The 18,873-nt window shown below is 37.2% G+C and overlaps 1 protein-coding gene across 1 annotated transcript in view; it reads left to right on the top strand.

The window, feature by feature from the left end:
• The window catches only part of UTRN (utrophin), a 406,557-nt gene that overhangs the window by 81,568 nt on the left and 306,116 nt on the right, over positions 1–18,873 (top strand). Inside the window, exons 10-18 of the mRNA XM_060753499.2 lie at positions 181–384; positions 3,034–3,215; positions 4,833–4,983; positions 5,946–6,065; positions 6,812–6,913; positions 11,262–11,369; positions 12,446–12,625; positions 14,976–15,151; positions 16,312–16,435. Of these exons, the coding sequence (XP_060609482.2) occupies positions 181–384; positions 3,034–3,215; positions 4,833–4,983; positions 5,946–6,065; positions 6,812–6,913; positions 11,262–11,369; positions 12,446–12,625; positions 14,976–15,151; positions 16,312–16,435 (1,347 nt within the window). The remainder of the gene's footprint in view (positions 1–180; positions 385–3,033; positions 3,216–4,832; positions 4,984–5,945; positions 6,066–6,811; positions 6,914–11,261; positions 11,370–12,445; positions 12,626–14,975; positions 15,152–16,311; positions 16,436–18,873) is intronic.

Here is an 18,873-nt window from a genome sequence, read left to right as displayed (position 1 = left end):
TTTGCAAAACTGTTTTTTATGTGTTTAATAGTCTAAATCTGATATGGCAGCAGGTTTTTCTTGTGTTTATAAATGCCTGTAACTTATTTCATTATACATTTCATTCCCTGCCCCATAGATACAACATCAGCTTGATCAAATTATCTAAGTGGCCCTCGGTTTGATTCTTCTTCTTTTCAGAGCTCCATGTCAGAAGAGGACTGTGGGGGATCCAGAGCAGAAACTCCCAGCACCGTAACCGAAGTGGATATGGATTTGGATAGTTACCAGGTTGCTCTGGAAGAAGTTCTCACATGGTTGCTCTCTGCTGAAGATGCGTTCCAAGAGCAGGAAAGCATATCTGACAATGTTGAGGAAGTCAAGGAACAATTTGCTACCCATGAAGTAAGTTGAAGGGCGGAGTAGTTGATGATCAGTACGGTTTTCATTAATATACCACTGTCTATTGATCAATTTTAAATCAATCTATCCTCTCAATTCTGATTTAATTAGGCATAGATAGAAGGTCCTTTTTGCCTTAGTTTAGATAGCTGTCTAGAGCAGTGTTTCTCAAACTGCTCCTCCAGGTGTTTTGGGCTTTAGCTCCCAGAAATCCCAGCCAGCTTGCCAGCTGTTACAGATTGTGGGAGTTGAAGTCAAAAACATCTGGAGGAGCACAGTTTGAAAAATGTTGGTCTAGAGGAATGATTTTCCTCAGGGATCAGATATTTGGGTAATCTTGGAATCAAGATTCTAATACACGAAGAAAATGTATCTCTAATTAATGATGTGTTGACTTCATTTTGGTATCAGGTTAAAGCTTTTGGGACCCAATTGGATTTCTGCAAATTGTGCAGTGGTGTGGTTTTGAACTATTTCAAGCTGTTTCAATTTATTAAATTGAATATGTTTTTAGTCTGTTAAAATTATTGTAAATTTTATTGTCAAAGGCTTTCATGGCTGGAATCACTGGGTTGTTGTAGGTTTTTTGGGCTATATGGCCATGTTCTAGAAGCATTCTCTCCTGACATTTCACCTGCATCTATGGCAGGCATCCTATTTTAAATTGTTTTAAACTATTCAGATTGATTTTATGTGTAGGCCAGTTTGAGACCCCATGATACACATTGTAATAATAGTAATAATGGTGGTGGTGAGGATGGCAGTCATAGATGTCCAACAGGACCAGTCTTAGCCCATGATTTGCCGTCTTTTCACATTAGGGGGGATTGCATCTCCTTAGACAGAGTCTTCTTTGCTACATCTATTCCTTATCTAAAAACAAAGAGTGCTTTTCTCTCCTTTAGGACTGTTTTATTCATATGCTTATGCAGATTTAATCAGGATATTAAAACTGTAAAGATTTAATTGAGTATTCTGGTTTTCATGTGGATTTTAGATAAACCTGCAAAACTGTTGACCCATTAAGCAGGGCTCTGTCTGCCAGCAATAAAACAATAGATTGACAGGATTTTGATTAAGATCCTATCTTTTGCTGCCTTTCTGCCTTGAAATGCAAAAACCTTTCTGTGTGACAAGACACCTGTCAAATTACAGATTTGTGACTTATGAGCCTGAGTTGGTGAATCATAGACTCTCATTGCAGAACAACTATTTTTTTCTTTATGTTGTCTTACATTAAATAACAGATCATGGGTTATTTAAGGATTGAGTTAAATCCACTGTGCCTGGAGATATGTGAACTAATTTTTCGTTTTGATTCTTTTTTTGATTTATTTTAATGGTTGAATCACTGACTTATGGAATAACAGTATAAAATATTGATTTTTGTTTACTGATTTTTTGTCAAGTTCTGTTTCTATATATGTGGTAAGGAATCTCCAGTGACACTATAAAGACTTCTGTGCATTGAATGGCAGCCATTCCTTGTACTTATCTACAGTATATCTATGCCTATAGCTATCTATATCGAATGTGGGTATAACATTACACAAAGCCTGATATACGCCATTATATTGTATATAGGCTAATAAATCTATTTCCAGTGCCAGTAGATCCTGTGTTCCATTAAGAACAGAATTTATGGAATCATACAAGGAGATTTCAGAATATATGAACATATGTTGCATATTGGGATGTCCATTAAAAGAGATGACTATTAAAATAGCATGTCAATATAATTTTGTTATGTTTGTTAAAAACAAATGTTATTATTTGACTTACTGCAACATGAATTATAGCTGTTAACCAATATCAGAAGTTTTTTGAAATCCACTTTGGCTTCCACTTGATATATCCTATTTTTGTGCGGTCATAATTCATAGACACAGAGATACTTGAGACTTCTCTTACATAGTCACATTTGTAAAAATCTTTTTCACAGGCTGAATCACAGACTCACTTTGAAGGCCATATGAGGCAGAATGATGGCCATATGATTTGTAATTGTGTTTGTTGTAGTTTACTTAAATAGTAGTTGTGATACAGGAGCGGCAGTGTTGGTTTTATTTGGGTAGAGACCAGCCTGTTCTACCAATTTGAGCCATACACTGTGCCTGGGTTCATCCTTGGCCCAGGAGGGATGCTGCCATTTATGAATAGAAGCCGTCGTCTTGTGAAAAACTGTAGTTTCAGAAGAAGGGTTTCAGTGTATCTTGGGAACCTGCTGTGTCCTTGGCATGATTCTGATGTGGATCATACCCACACAGTTGTTATTTGCAAAGAAACACAAGCATGTAGTGGCTAATTATGTGATTAATGTCATATTTGCTTTGGTTGTCAGCTTCAAAGGCAATTTGCCATTTAGTGTTTGTGGCTGCCATTGACAAAGCAAGAGCCTGAGGCATACTCTGTCAGAGGCAACTAATTGTGCAGTTGTTGTTTTATAAATACAGGACTATATTTTGGTAAAGTTTTTTGAACCATGGCTGAGAATATTTCTTTGTCTTGTGCCTCTGAAGAGCTTGAAGCTCATTTTTGTTGTGGCATACATTTATCTATTTACTGACATGCATGCAAAAGCCATATTGTTATTAAATTATCCATGAACACAGATCATATTGATCTGATTGATGGAACTTTTTTTCCACCTAGGCTTTTATGATGGAATTAACTGCACATCAGAGTAGTGTGGGCAACGTGCTTCAAGCAGGTAATCAGCTGATTGCCCAGGGTAACCTCTCAGAGGAGGAAGAAAATGAAATCCAAGAACAGATGACCTTGCTGAATTCGAGATGGGAGGCCCTCAGAGTGGATAGTATGGATCGACAGTCACAGTGAGTGGCTTTCTTAATACACACAGATTGCTCTCTCTGTTGTAATATATTTAATGCAAGAATCTATCCTACTTAGTGATTTATTCTGCAGTTTTCTGAGTAAAATTCACTATTGGCTGTCATGTTAGGACTCAGCTATCAAGCTGGAAACTGATGCCTGGAACAATTATGTCAGAAGAACGTGCAAACGCACATGCACGTTGATGATATAGTAGCATAGCCAAACTGTCCAGCATCAAATTTCTGGCACTGAGTTAGCATTCTCTCCATATGAGCCATATATTTCAGACCACAGTATGCCACAAAGAGAGTGGAGAAGATGAGACTTGGCACGGCAAGCAATATAGCTTAACCACCAGAGCCAAACTACATAAGTTAAAGAGAAGAGCTATAATGAAGTTAAGTTCCTAGATTATTAGAAAACTTAACGTGGTCCATGAGGTCACTAAGAGTCTGAAACGACTGTATGAATGAACAACAAAAATGTGGAAGAGAATTCCTTCGACTTCTTTTTTGAATCTAAAACACAAATACAGGCAGTCCTAGAGTTACAAACATCTGACCTAAAACCACTTATAGTTAAGAACGGGGGTGAGACAACAGGAAATGAGATAAATCTACTCCTTGGAAGGTAAATTCACTCCTGAAAGAGTTATCATGGGGGAAAAGGTGTTTCCACTGAAGCTTTATCACCAAACCTTGTTTCTAGAACAAGCCAAAGTTTTCAAAATCATTACCATAGTGATAGAAAGTGAGGAGAATTCTTCCTAACAGGGAAACAGACAGCAAAACAATTGCTATAGGGGTATTAACCCTTCCCTATGCTGTCTAATCAGGATGTTAAAATATTAAAATACATACATTTTTGGCCAGAGTTACACTTAAAAAATGTCCGTATTCCTACTTATATACAAATTTAACTTAAGAACAAACCTACAGAACCCATCTTGTTCATAACTTGGGGAGTGCCTGTACTTCCATATTGTCTCCTGAAAGAACTTACACTGGAGTAGGCCCTGATGGCCCAATTGGGAGTTTCAATTCAATAGAATTAAGAAATGTATGAGATTTTCTTTTTTTTTTTTTAAAAAAACAGAATTTAGTGAATTTATACTTTTTAAAAACAGTAGGATTCCATCCAGTGTTGTTCAAGTGATTGTCTAATCACCTTTTTTCATTGATTTCCTCTCTTTACATCATCATCATATTTGTTCTAGAGTGTTCTTTGACTTTATGGAATAGTTTAGGATTGGGAGGGTGATTGTCTATTCTGCCAGCTATGCCTATTTTATGATGCCACAGACATGGTTGGATTTAATCCAATGAAACCCAGAGATGTCCTAGTCATATTTGAGTTCAGTGAGATTTAGTTAATCCGTTTGAGTTAATCAGGCTGATAAATGTATGCACTTTGTGTATTTTTTCCAGAAATAAGACCCTCTGAGTTCTCTTGGCCTGTTCTGTAGGCCTGCAGCCTATGGACAATCCATGTAAGAGGAAGCCTGATTGAAGACAGTGGAATTTACCTCTGTATAAATTCGCATAAGTTCCTTTTAAGGACATTTTGTTTATTTACAGTGCTGCTAGAATTAACTTTGTTGTTTTTGGTATCTGCAGCCTCCATGATGTATTGATGGAAAGACAGAAGAAGCAACTGCAGCAACTGTCTGACTGGTTGAGTGAGACAGAAGAACGCATTCAGAAGATGGAATCTCAGGGCTTCATGGGAGACTTGAAGACCTTCCAACAGCAGATAGATGAACATAAAGTATTTTTACTACTACTTGTAATGTATATGATAGGGAGGGAAAAGCCTCTAAATAGCAAAGTTTCATGTTGCAGCTATACTGGAAGTATTAAAATAGAAGCATGTATTTTAAAATAAGAATCAAGCCTCTCAAGTCATGTTATTTCAGCCAAATTGAATTATTTTTTGGAAAGGCCTATTTGCTAAAATATTTGGATGTAGCCTGTGAGATTTTTCACTCAGTCATCTTGTTATTGTATTGCATTCTTTTTTCATTTGGAAGGAAACTGCATTTTCATAATACTTGAAATATAGCCAGATGGAAAAAAATGTTCTGCCCCCTTTACCATTCCTGAGCTCTTAGCAATCATTTTCATTGGGCTAGTTTTGTAGAACAAGATAGTTATCACTTGTGAGGAGGGATATAGTGGATGCACACAAAATATTAGGTGGAATTGATTAAAATATTTCAGTCTGATTGAAATATGTGAAATGCAAATGGAAGGATAGAGTTTCAGAGGCATGTATATCTCATTGCTGACTGTTTTGGCTGGAGGCAGGTTTGGGAGTCATCATTCCAAATGGCATATCTGCATTATCCTCAAACCATCAGTAATTTTAATTGATTGAACATTTCAACACAGTTTGCTGTTCTAATTTCTTTTCTATTAGAATTAAGCAGCTGAAGCAGCCAGTGGCTTCCAGCTTACCACACTCCCAAGGCAGCTGGATTTGGCTTCTGTCCACTTGCCCCTGTTCAAGTATTGGGCATAGGAGCAATGTAATTACTACACATCACATTGTAAGGGAGATTGTCCCTCCAGTTGCCAGCCTAGATGTACATGGGTTAGAAGGTTATATTCAAACTGTCTTGGCTGATTAGAAGAACATTTACTGAAAGATATAAAAAAACACCCCCAAGCATTGAATGAAATGCAAGAACAATACTCTGTAATGTCACTTCTGATGGTTGTCATTTTCAGGAGCTTCAAAATGATCTCGAAACTGAGCAAGTTAAAGTTAACTCTCTGACTCACATGGTGGTCATTGTTGATGAAAACAGTGGGGAGAGTGCAACAGCTGTCTTAGAGGAACAACTGCAGGTGGGTGAAGGTCACAATGTGTGGTACTATTCTACCCTTTAGTTTTTATGGTGTTGTGATTAGTCTTGTTCAATAGGTAATAGATATGTGATTTTGCTAACCATCTCAGTTATGAATCCCCCCCTTTTATTTCAAGGATTTCTAGAAGCTTGGATTTCTTGTTTTGTTACCATCTCTCATATTAGCCACTTTCACATACTTTGGGCAGGTTCATTTGGGTGAATGCTTGTGGTGAACAGAATACAGTGTTTATTGGGGTGTTTTTCTCATGAGTGAATTGGTTGTAATGGATTAATTCACCAAAATAATTTCAAATGTCTAAGCAAACATGGGATTTCTGATATGATCGAAGTACCATTGTCTCATTGATCCTGTATTTTCACCATCAGCAAATACAACCTGGAATTTTGAAAGCCATCATAGTAGAAACTGAGATTTTGTTTGAACTGATTTGTGGACAGTATAATGTATCGTATATATGGAGTTAAATGTAAGTTATTAACCCTGAAATATATTTTTTGTCTGAAATAGGGACTTTATAGTTACTTCCAAGAAACCATTGCACTTGAATGCTTCAGATTTTTCAAATCTTTTCCTATTCTTTACTACAGGAAGAAAGCCCAAAAGTCTATATGTTGATTAATATAAAATCAGGTTAAAATAATTATATTTCTATGCATTTGGATTTCCCATCAATTTGGGGAAAATATATAGGTTCAGAAATATATTTTGTTATTTTTTTCCAGAGGCTTGGTGAACGTTGGACAGCAGTTTGTCGTTGGACTGAAGAGCGGTGGCTCAAACTACAAGAGATCAATATCTTATGGCAGGAACTATTGGAAGAGCAGGTTAGATTTACTTTAGTTAATAAATACCTTGTATTATTCAAGTCTTTCAAGAGATGTATTGTTATTTAAACAGGATTTTAAAAAAAGAGAGAGAAAGAAATGGATTGTCAAAACTTGGTTGTATTCTCAGCCAAGGGTATTAAAACTCTCATTAAATTGGTTGTAATTGTGGCTGTTGCCCAGTTTATATTGCTGATATATATATATTTAAAACAAAGTTTTCACAACAGTTTTAAGGCCCAAATTGTAGCTTCTTCCTTGTTCAGAGTCAAGCTGTGTCAAAACACCTATAGCGCAGAGAGCAATTGTGTGAGATTAGGGTTTGTTTTGCTCTGGGTTCTCTGTGGGCCACATATGTGTGCCCTGGGTGCATTTCTGGATACTTTTTCTGTGCTTTCTGCTCACTGTATGGCTACTTTGAATTAAGGAAATTTTGGAGATTTTTCAGTGGGGAAGTAGAAGAAACCACCACGTTTTCAGGCAGTTTGGGGCAAATTGAGCTTGTTTTCAGATGTAAAACTCACTGAAGACAAGCTGTCACTTTCCTCCCAAATTTTGGCTAGGGTTTGGGAGTTTCTGGAGAGGTCTTGGGGGTGCAGAACTGGAGCTCAGGTGGCTGCATGTGATCCATGGGCTGTATTCTCCTTATGCCTAACCTAGATGCATGTAAAATACTTCATTTCTTTAAAATCACGCCAGTCAGTGTTCTAGCCTCCTGTCTTCAAGTAATTGTGGTGAGGGATTGATTTTCTCTCATAAAAGTACATTTTTGTCATTTTTGCTTCTGTTCCTTAGAGACTCTGACCCATGGCTGCTTGTAAGTTTTTCTTCCTACTACACAAAAGGCTAGAGATCTGGTGCCAGAAAAATAGATATTTTCCCTGTCTGACTTTATCCACAAGCTACTTTGTATGGTCATGTTGTAACCCTGCGCTCTGTTATGTAACAACTATAGATGGCTCTTCAGAATTACTAGCATCAGTAACACTTGTAGGGAAGCGACTCCAATGGTAACCTCTTATACGTGCCAGAGCCAGAAAAGGTCTGATTGCTTCTGATGGTGGGGCACAAGTCTACAGAAATTTTGTTTTGTGAAGAGCCCTGAAAAATGTGATGTCAAACTGGGGATGGCAATGGGAGAAGAAAGGATACCCTCAGATCAGACCATAGTGTGAGCACTGTCTTATAAGATCATATAGTTCAAGGTTTTTAAATGCACTCCCTAATTATGACTGCAAACTCTGTATGCTAGGGACAATAGCAAAGCCACATCAAAATTGTGGACAGAATCCTGTTGCAGATTAATGTAAACTGTCGTTGTAGTGCTGTGCTAAGTGTCATCTCATCTCTCCTTATCTCTTCAATGCCCACTTGCTGAGAAGCAGCAGCTATGATTGCTGGAGGGTGGGAACCTGTTCCCTTGTCAACTAGGAAGCGGCTGACTTATGTGTGAGTGATATCTAGTGTAACAAGCAGAAGCAAGGTCCCTGTCACAATCCCCTCTCCCCCATGGTGGTTGAGGGTGTGGATGAGAACATTAGCCATCCACTTCCCAATTGACAGTGAATAAACCATCCTCAGTCACAGGATCTTTTCCCACCCAAGTGGAGATTGGAATCATATATACAAAACACTCAGGAAACACTCAGGAATGCACAACTTTAGGTTACACTGCCCAACAGAATTCCAGACATTGACTTAACATATATTGGCACTTGACATCACTGGGAGCAACAGAACTGGACCAAAGCAAGTAGACATAGCTTTCTGTCTTTATTCTTCTTCACCACAGATAGAGCAATCACGTAGCTGCTCTCAATAAATATACTGTTAATATAAGGTTATGAATGCCTGTAACCTCTCAGTCTCCACAGCCTTATAGTAATATTATTGGTATCTTTCTTTTCCTCATTTATTTATTTATTTATTTATTTACTTTGCTTCTATACCGCTGTTCTCAGCCCGGGGGCGACTCACAGCGGTGTACAACATAGGAAGAACAAAATTCAAGACACAGTATAAAAACACAATTCACAATCCAGCATTATACAAAACATCGTCATTACTACGAAAACCATTCAGCGTTGTCTCATCGTCTAATCACAATCCAGTATCATTTTCCGTTGTTCATATTCCCAACTATACAGCAAATTATCCATTTTTTATAAGAAATAACCTTAACAAGGTAAAGGCTTCCCCTTGACATTAAGTCTAGTCAACTCTGGGGGGTGGTGCTCATCTCCATTTCTAAGCCGAAGAGCCGACATTGTCCATAGACACCACCTAGGACATGTGGCCAGCATGACTGCATGGAGTACCGTTACCTTCCTACCAAAGCGGTACCTATTGACCTACTCACATTTCAAACTGCTAGGTTGGCAAAAGCTGGGGCTAACAACGGGAGCTCCCCATGTCCACAGTTTCAAACCACCAACCTTCTGATTAGCAAGTTCTGCAGCTCAGTGGTTTAGCCCACTGTGCTACTGAAATCCCTATAACTTTATTTTATATTAAAATAAGCCTATTTTACATTATTTACATATTCCCAACTATACAGCAAATTATTTTCTACTGCATACTTTATTCTTGTTTGGCACAGAATGTGTGCAGCTGTACCTTAACTGCTCCAAACTAGTTCAGAAATAAATCATAGTTTCCATCTGAAGTAGGAAAACTACTTCATCAAAAGAAGCATACTTTTAGAAATACTGTTTTGTTGATAAATATAGATTGAGGTTCTGATTAGTTTTCTGCGTTAAAAATATTCAGAAGATTTTGCTTTGTCAAGACAAGTTATAGGGAATAAGTTATGCTGTTTTATGGGTATATAAATACCATTAAACTACACTGAGTTGAGTAAATCTTCACACATACCTATCTCAGTTTATCACTTGGTATTATTTTAGGGAAGGCGCTGACATTTCCTATGGCTTTTTGTCAGCTGCCACTCTTAGAGGAGTATAAATATGTACCATGATGAAGTCCTTTTGAGATGTTCAGATTTTATTTATTTGTTTATAGTAAATGTGCAATTGAGTTCTACAATAATTTGCTTCAGGTAATTTGAGAATTTAATTGTATTTTTGGAATTGCTTGAATACAATTTGCTAAATTATACTGAGGAAAATATTTTTGGTAATACGTACTGTCTGCTAGAATTATATTAAATTGAATCTAAGATGTATTTCAATTTCATCCTAGCATATAGGATTGTTCGTGTAATGATTGATTCCTTAGGGTTGTGATGATGAATGAATGAATAAATAAACAAACAAATAAGAGCTCTAATAGATACCACTAGTGCAGTATTCACTTTCCCACGGCACTTAACTAAATGCTACTGAGGCCCTACAAGCACAATAAGAAGCTTGTTGCTTATCTTGCTATTCTGCTCCATCAGCTTGCCAAACTAGATCCGAGGTTAAATTTAGTTTTCCATTTAACGTGCAAATTTTAAAAAATGCTAATTATGAATAGCTAAGGGGGAGACCTGCTAATTAACAGGATTAAAAACAGGCATGGAAAGAAAACTTGAACATCCTCTCCTCCTCCATAAGTTTTAGTTGTATTGTGAAGAAACTTCTCATCATACTTGCTAGAGTGTGCAAACATCCTTTTTTTCTGGCTATAGACAGTCCCCATGTTACGAACAAGATGAGTTCTGTAGGTTTGTTCTTAAGCTGAATTTGTATGAAAGTTGGAACAGGTAGATTTTTAAAGTTTAAGTCCAGCCATGTATAAATTTTGGATAGCATAGCGAAGGGCTAACAGCCCCATAGTATTTGTTTTGTTGTCTGCGCCCCTGTTCAGAAGATCTTACCTCACTTTCTGACCCTGTGAGAATTGGATTTTGAAAAATTTGACTTCTTGTGGAAACAAGGACTGGTGATAAAGCTTCAGTGGAGGAAGGGAGGTGGACTTTCAGCAAGTTAAACATGTATCACAATAGAAATGTGGAAAAAATAGCTGCTGTTATCTTAAATTTTGCTTGAAAACTCTCCCACTTCTTGAACACAGAATTTTGTGCCATTACTTTGGCAGTGATTATGAAACCGAACTGAGTTCATTGCATAATCCGGCATACTAGCATATGAATTTCTAGCAACAGAGCATGTAGATTCCATCCCACTAAGTTATTTCTACAGAATTGTAGAAGCAGCATGACACAAAGTGTGGTGGGAAACAGAAGATAGCCTTTTGCCTTGCTTTGCTGTAACTAAGGACAACAAGACAAACCAAAACACTGGTTTAATTCCAAAACACTATTGAAATTAATGTTCCATGGCAATGGTAGTGATTAATAAAATGTGTAAATATTTCTGTGGTATGCTTGTTTCCCTCTGTGCAGAGCTTATTGAAGGCCTGGCTAATTGAAAAAGAGGAGGCTTTGAACAAAGTACAAACCAGGAACTTCAAAGATCAAAAAGAGCTTGGTGTGAATGTTAGAAAGCTGGCAGTGAGTATTACTTGCTTTGCATTCCAAGATAGCGTCGTAATCTTAAATATTTGTCCTGGTGCCAACTTACCATCTCTGCAGTGCCGGAGGATCATCCTTGTCCCATCCTTGTACTAATTTCATGGTCCAGCAAGTTCTTAAATTACTTTCTAAAGACATGGAAGAATTCTCTTGGGTTGTATCTGAGACTGAAGAATGCAGTGTGAAAACTACAATACACTCAGCTCTTTTGTTTTGAAGGACAAGTGACTGGTCAACTTTTGAAAATCTGTTAGATAGGGAACAAATTGAAAATGTTACTTAAAAAAAAAAGCAGTCAAAATGGCAACAAACCAAGCCACAAATATGTGGATATTATTCTTTTGCAGAAAAGGGAGAAAATGAGATGCATGATGGAAACTGCATTTCCTGGAGTTTCCCAAGTCTGCTGCATGCACGAGTCATGATTAAATGCTCTCTGAGGTATTGAAGCAGTTGCAACCATTTTTTCATGTTAGGAGTGACTTGAGAAACTGCAAATCGCTTTTGGTGTGAGAGAATTGGCCATCTGCAAGGATGTTGCCCAGGGGATGCCCGGATGTTTTCAGTGTTTTACCATCCTTATGGGAGACTTCTCTCATGTCCCCGCATGGGGAGCTCATCTGCGCTGTCCCCGGATTCGAACCTGCGACCTGCCGGTCTTCAGTCCTGCCAGCACAAGGGTTTAATCCATTGTGCCACCGGGGGCTCCTGCAACTGTTGCAACTGTTACTGAGAACTTATGGGAATGCACTAGGACTGCTGGATTATAACAGCAGCTACATGATAGAAATGTTATATAGGTACACATATTAGGGAAAGCTCTTGCCAATTTTCAGTGGAAACCAAGATTTTAGCAGACATAAAAATAAATACCCACTAATGCAGCTGTTGTGGATGCTTACGCCAACATTGTTTTCTTTGTTTCAGTTCAATGGTGTGACATGCATTTATTATTAGGTGTTTTCCTTCCTAGGAACATTGGGGTTGTTAGCTTAGGAAATTTGTATGAAATAAATTTCTCCAAAAGGTAATGGCTACTATTGTTTCATTGTCAGATTCTGAAAGAGGATATGGGAATGAAGCGCCAAACATTAGAGCAAGTAAATGAGGTGGCCCAGGATGTCACACAGCTCCTAAACAACAAGAAGGCATTGAAGAACATTGACAGTGATTTGGAAGAACTAACACAACGGTGGGACAGTTTAGTTCAGAAACTTGAGGATTACTCTAACCAGGTACCATAAAAATACTATCTTCCTTGTATGGCTTCCAAATATCTTTCACTAAAATGTAGACGTTAACCTTAACAAATTTGTTAAGAGAGGATTTGGAATCTCAGTGGTTTTAAAAATCTATTTCTTTGTACCAGTGTGGAATAAATTGGCCCTTATTTCTTGAGTACCAAAGCCTAGATGTGGAGAAAAGTTAAATAGTGTTTGAAGAGGTTTATGAAGTGTTTCAGAAGAACCCCTTCAAACTTCAAAGTAGCACATGAGATTGAGTATTCAGTCTAAATTCGTGCAAAGTTGAAATGTGTGTTTTTAAAATACTTTCCTTTTAAATGTTTTAACATTTATGGGGTTGAAGTTGTCCCAAAAGAAATTGAACACTTTTCACTCAGTATTCAAAGGCATACATTTTAGAGTCAGTATGGAAGTTTTATATTTAGAACAACTTGTTACATGTGTTGTCAAAGGCTTTCATGGCTGAAAAACGCACAGCAACCCAGTTTGTTCCATGTTAGTCTTCCTACCTTGAAAAGAATATAGGAAATATGGAGGAAGTACAACAAGGGAACTAAAGATGCAGCAGAAAGGCCCGCTGCTTGGCGCGGCCTTAAGCAGCTTTATGGAGGCTGCTTGGGCACAGTGGGCAGCCTCCTTCAGTCAATCATTGTTAAATCAAAGTATGTGCATGGTGACGAAGAATATAGTTTGACTACAAATTATACCCCTGCCCAAAAAAATAAATAAATCAATATTCTGGCCTTAACCTCCTTTCAGCCAGGCTTTGCTGTGGTCTGCATTCTGAAGCAATTGTGATTCCTTTGATCAAACAAATAGCAATGTTACCCCCTTTAGAAGATACTGTCGATCCCATTGTTTTCCATAAGGAAGTACATCCAAATCAAGGAATCATGCAGAAACACTTCACTCTTCTGGGAGGGGTAAATCTTTTTTATGTCAGTGAAATACTTCTTCAGTTTTATTTGAGAAGAAAAAAGTATTTCCCCAGAACCTTTTGTGATCGATGACTCCCTATATCCTCCAGTTAGTCATTTCTGAAATTCTTGCAAGAGAAGTTTTTGCTATGGAGCTCATTTTTTTAGTCTAATTGTTTATTCTGCTAAGTTTTTATTGATTTTAAAAATAGGTTTTTTTTTTCAAAAAAAAAATCCCTGTTGTTTAATAAGTGATTTTTATTTGAAGTTTTATTGTACTGTTTGACGATTGTTTAATGTTTCATTGCAAATTGGTATAGCGCACGTATGATCAATTGTGTAGAAGGCAGGGGGCAAGTTTTGCCTGCAGAATAAACTGCAATGTTGTGTTGCAATAGAAATTGTGAAAACATCCTTTTGAGGAGGTTGCAGGTTCTAGGTAGGAAAACAGTTGTGTTTTGAAGCAGGACTTTTCTGCATTCAATTCTTTTCTCTATTATTGATCCTGAAAAATGTGAGATGTGGGGGCTTGGTAACTTGGGGGGAAAAACCAGAGGTTTCAGGTGCTGCAGAAGTGGGACTTAGGTGTCATATGTTGCCAAGGGGCTCAGTTTTTCCACTCCTGGTATAGATGCACCTCCAGATATTTCTTACCTCAAACTAAAATTACCTGGTCCATTCACCTGAGTGCTAAGGGGCCCATTGAAGCCGAGTAGAAAGATAATTGAATGGTGTGCCATTTAGGGTGTTTTTTTTTTTAGCTTACTGGGGTGGCATGTGTCATTACAGGCTTCCCCTTAATCCTTTCCCCCCCCATCAAATTGAATTTTCCTTTCAAGGAGCACTGGTGGCAGGTTGCAGAGTCCTTCTGCCTGGGAATATGGGAGGCCCACAATAAGAACTTTGAGATGCAGCTATACTGTGGGCCACCAGTTGTTCCCTACTTGTTTAGAAGTGCAAACAGGCTCAAAGCCATGACTTCCCTCCTTCCTTCATTTAGAATGGCAGAATTTTCCTTAATCTTGGTTTTATTGTTGTGTACAAATGAAATGTCATGGTTCATCATAAGTTCTAGTTATTTCAAAAAGCTAGTTGGATAAGCTGTAGTTTGAAGCAGATAACTTTGGAAACAGAACAGAGTTTGTAATAAATAATGAATAATAGAGAAAAGAATTATGATCTGTGCACAACAGCCTGAATTTAAGAGAAACTGACAATAAACTGATAATTCCATCCTAGATGGGTGCAAGAAGTGGTGATAGTAGGGACTAAGTGTTTTGACTTGGGCTATAATAGTTTATTATTATGTGAAAATATAGCTATTTACCACTTTTGTTTTTATACAGAAATGTTACTGATTCTTTCAAATTATTGTATAATTTCATTGGATCAAAGCTAGCTTTGGATAATTGTGTTCTTTTTAGGTTGCTCAAGCAGCTGCAAATGTTGGGATATCCCAGATTGCACAGAAGTTCAGCACAGAAACAGCTCTTGTTAAAGAACAGAAAACAGTTAAACTCTCCAGAGAAGAACAGTCTCCTCCACCCATACCTCCAACAAAGAGAAAAGAAAACTATCTGGATACTGAAATGAAGAAAAAGTAAGAATAATTTCAGTTATGATTTCTTAGTCATCTCTCAGTTTTTTCACTATTCATGCTCATATTTAAAATCCTGCATTTTCAGATATGGTTGGGATGTTATTGTAGAACTCTTCATGGAAAATGACATTAGATTTTATAGATTCATACTTTGGACTTTGGTTAAAAGCAACCTTGCAAAAAAGGACTGTCAGTGATGACGCCAAGACAATGAGGAAGCCACTACTTGTAAACATTTGTAATCTCTTTTTCTTTCATGGCTTCCATTTGCGTGGCTCCATTAGGCTTCAGAGTGTTGCCCCTTTTCACATGTTTGCTGAGATAATGAACGGGAGGATCAACAGCTGTAGTAATCCAATGTGCTATTATGGAGAAGGGAAACAGGGCAGATCACTATTATTGATGTGTATAGTGCAGTGTCTGCAATGTATCTTGTTCCTGGACTTTACATGAAATCACACATGATAGTAAATTCTATTTAAATAATAATAATAATAATAATAATAATAATAATAATATTTCTTACCCGCCTCTCCTCATGGCTCGAGGCAGATTACAGCATTGCTAAAACACATAATCAAAACACAGAATCATTTAAAAACACTCTGTAAGATACACATATTAAAACATATTTACATAAAATACATATTGAAATGAAGGATTTCTGGCCCAAGGATATTATAGAATGATATTTCTGGACCTAGAATTATACCTTGAGAGGATATTTTTGTTGGATGTGAACAATGGGGGCCATAATGTATTATGATTCAGAGCTATTGCATATATACTTTCAGGCCAGGCTGTAACAGAACTTGTAAAATTGCTGTTTGAACTACAACATCCAGAATCCACAAACTAATGGCTTTGCCTCCAATAACTATAATATGTAAAGTAATTGTTTTCAAATAGTGTTCTCTGACTAGAGAAGTGTTCATAATAGTAGTTTATGTCTCCTTGTTTAGAGTTTGAAAAAAGTACCATAGGTTTACAATTTTGCTGAAAATCTTCTGAATCATCCAAGATGTGATTCTGTTCAGGTTTGACTAAGACTGCACTATTAGAACACTGAGTATATACTGAACTTGGTATATCTAGATAAAGAGGAATGAAATGATTGAAGAGAGACATGACTGACAATATTATTCAATCTCTTACGTTAGACTTGATTTTGAAATTGCTGAGCTGTTGAGCTGGATTTTGAAATCAAAAGCTGCTATTCAGGCCACAGAGATCAAAGAGTACAAGAAGATGAGAGAGACTTTGGACATGAAAGAGAAGCTAAAGGTAAAGTGAGAAATGGGAAAGCATTTTCAGTGAATGGGTTATTTTGTCAGCTTAAGCTTGTTATCCGCTGGGGGTAGAGCCTGATCTTGAAGCTTCCTGTGGATTAGGTTCCACTATTAAACATTTGTAAAGTGTTCATCAAACATCGCTCTCCCGGATTGGCCATAAGCAGTGCTATTGTAGTTGTAGTAGGTTGTGCTAAGAGGTTTAATGGGCATCTTCACTCTGTGTATCTCCTCTGTGTTCATTTCTCTCTTCAGTTTAGTGCAAGGTGCTGCATCTTGGACAAAAATTACTCTTAGAAATGAACCCTGCAGGAACCCACTTAATCTTTCAGTAAAACTGAGAGCTGTGATGAAGTCTTGATATCATCCCATAGAGAAAACTAATAACCTTTTTGTATGCCCCAGGGAGACTAAAGATCAAAGTATTCTTTGACTTAAATAATTAGAATCTTGGTAATGTGTTTATGGGCTGACTTTATAGCCCAAGTAACCCCACCACTAAAGACTGATCTGAAAGAACGCCTTGTGTGAAATAGATTGTATATGTTGTTGGTTCTAATAGAATTGTAGATGTTTGGACAAAACAGCCTGCAATGCATTTAATCTTTTTATCATTTTTCATTTTTTAATTTATATAAAAATGAAATAGCAATTACAATTAATACAAGCAATTACAGACAAAATAAACAAAATACAGTAATAACAAACACAACAAACTAATCTATCCTTCCTTTCCAACACCTGTGAGTCCAGCACCTAGGACTTCAGTTGCCAATCACTTGATAATTATGCCACATAACACCTACCCTTGTAAAATTCCTTAAAATATTCTCCTTAAAACTTCCATAAAATCCACCTTTGCCTTTCTTTCAAAATAAACAAAAGCCAGTCTCCATTTATTTGCAAACTCTACATTATTTTCACTTCAAAGTCCCTTAGGCAGATTGGCCATTTGTGCATATTCTAAAAACATTTATCTCCAATCTTTCTTAGATAGCTCCTTTTCACCCTTCCAGGATTTATGTATTATCATTCTAGCTGCTACAAAGCTGTATTGACAAATTTCTTTATCACTTTGGCTTACTGCCTTTCTAAATAGTCCCAAAAGACACATTTCTGTATTTTACTAAAAGAACCTGATATTGAAATTTTAAATACCGTTTTTCAGAGACACTCCCAATTTTCTAAATCTATATTTTCCCTAAATCTTTGTCCCAAGAAATCATAATTGATTTTTATTCTATTATCTTGTAGATTATATTCTTAAATATATTTAGACAATCTGGAAACTAAGCCCTTATTCCCCTTATCAAAAATTCTCTGTTCAGTCTTCCAGGAGCATGGTTTACGTTGCCTTTTAGCTGCATGGGATAGCATTCCTTTGCATTTCCCCAGGGTTGCTATAGACCCAGCAGCACCCTGGAAGTTAAACAGAACAGAGTCCGGCAATCCAGGCTGCAGGCTCTCTGCAGTTATTGGTTTAGAAAGTATCTCTTTGGGTTTGGAGTCCGCCCTTTTTCCTGGGGTTGAGATCTCCATTTTGGAATCTCCCCTGCCTCCTTCAGTAGAGAAAAAAGACTCAGATGTGCTGTTGGTCAGACAGGCAAAGCTCTGAAAGGTCATTGTGAGTACAATTGAGATAGATAGATAGATAGATAGATAGGCAATTGGGATACTGAGATAGATAGATAGAATAGGAATTGAGTAATTGAGTATTTAAGAAATAGAGAGAAATAATTATTGAATACTATTGAGCATTACTTCATCTCCAAAACTAACCTTGTGCTTAGATAGGGGAAGACCTGTTCTTTCTAACCATAGCAGCTCAGCGTTAGGGTGAAATATCCCAGGATTGTTTCTACCATTTGGAGAAAGGTTACCTCAGTAATTGAAGGAAAAGAAAGAACATCTCTATGGTTTCCCAAATTGACTGTTTGTGTTGTAACTTTGTCAAGCTGTGCCAAGTCTGCCAAAGACTTTTGAAATAAATGTTTTGTTGATGTTCATATCTTGACTGGCATCAGTTGCTGAAAGTATGAGTTATTGCTTCAAAGAAAGACCCCCAGCAGTTCGCCCAGATAAAGAGAGAAGCACATCTTAGTTTTAACGTTATAGTGTCTGGGTGTGATGGCACATGCTCTCCAGCTTAGATTTTGTTTCTGAAAACCTACTCTAACATCTTTCATAAATCAATCATATAATTGATGATACTGGACCCAATAATTGATACCTAACTCTTCTCTCCCTTTTAATTTCCATTAATCTTTTTTTTTAAACAGATTCTCTCTGTAAGATCTTATTTCATGATTTGTTATGTCAGCTTAAGCTTGTTATCTGCTGGATGGGCCTTATGGGCGCTTCTGATGGGCATAACAATAAAGGAATTTTCAGTTCCCTTCCTCCCTTATATCTCTTCCAAGTATATAACAGATT

Source organism: Anolis sagrei, chromosome 1 (assembly GCF_037176765.1).
Source record: "Anolis sagrei isolate rAnoSag1 chromosome 1, rAnoSag1.mat, whole genome shotgun sequence".
NCBI lineage: Eukaryota > Metazoa > Chordata > Lepidosauria > Squamata > Dactyloidae > Anolis > Anolis sagrei.
The sequence above is the reverse complement of the archived record's forward strand: the minus strand, read 5'-3'. Positions and strand labels throughout refer to the sequence as shown.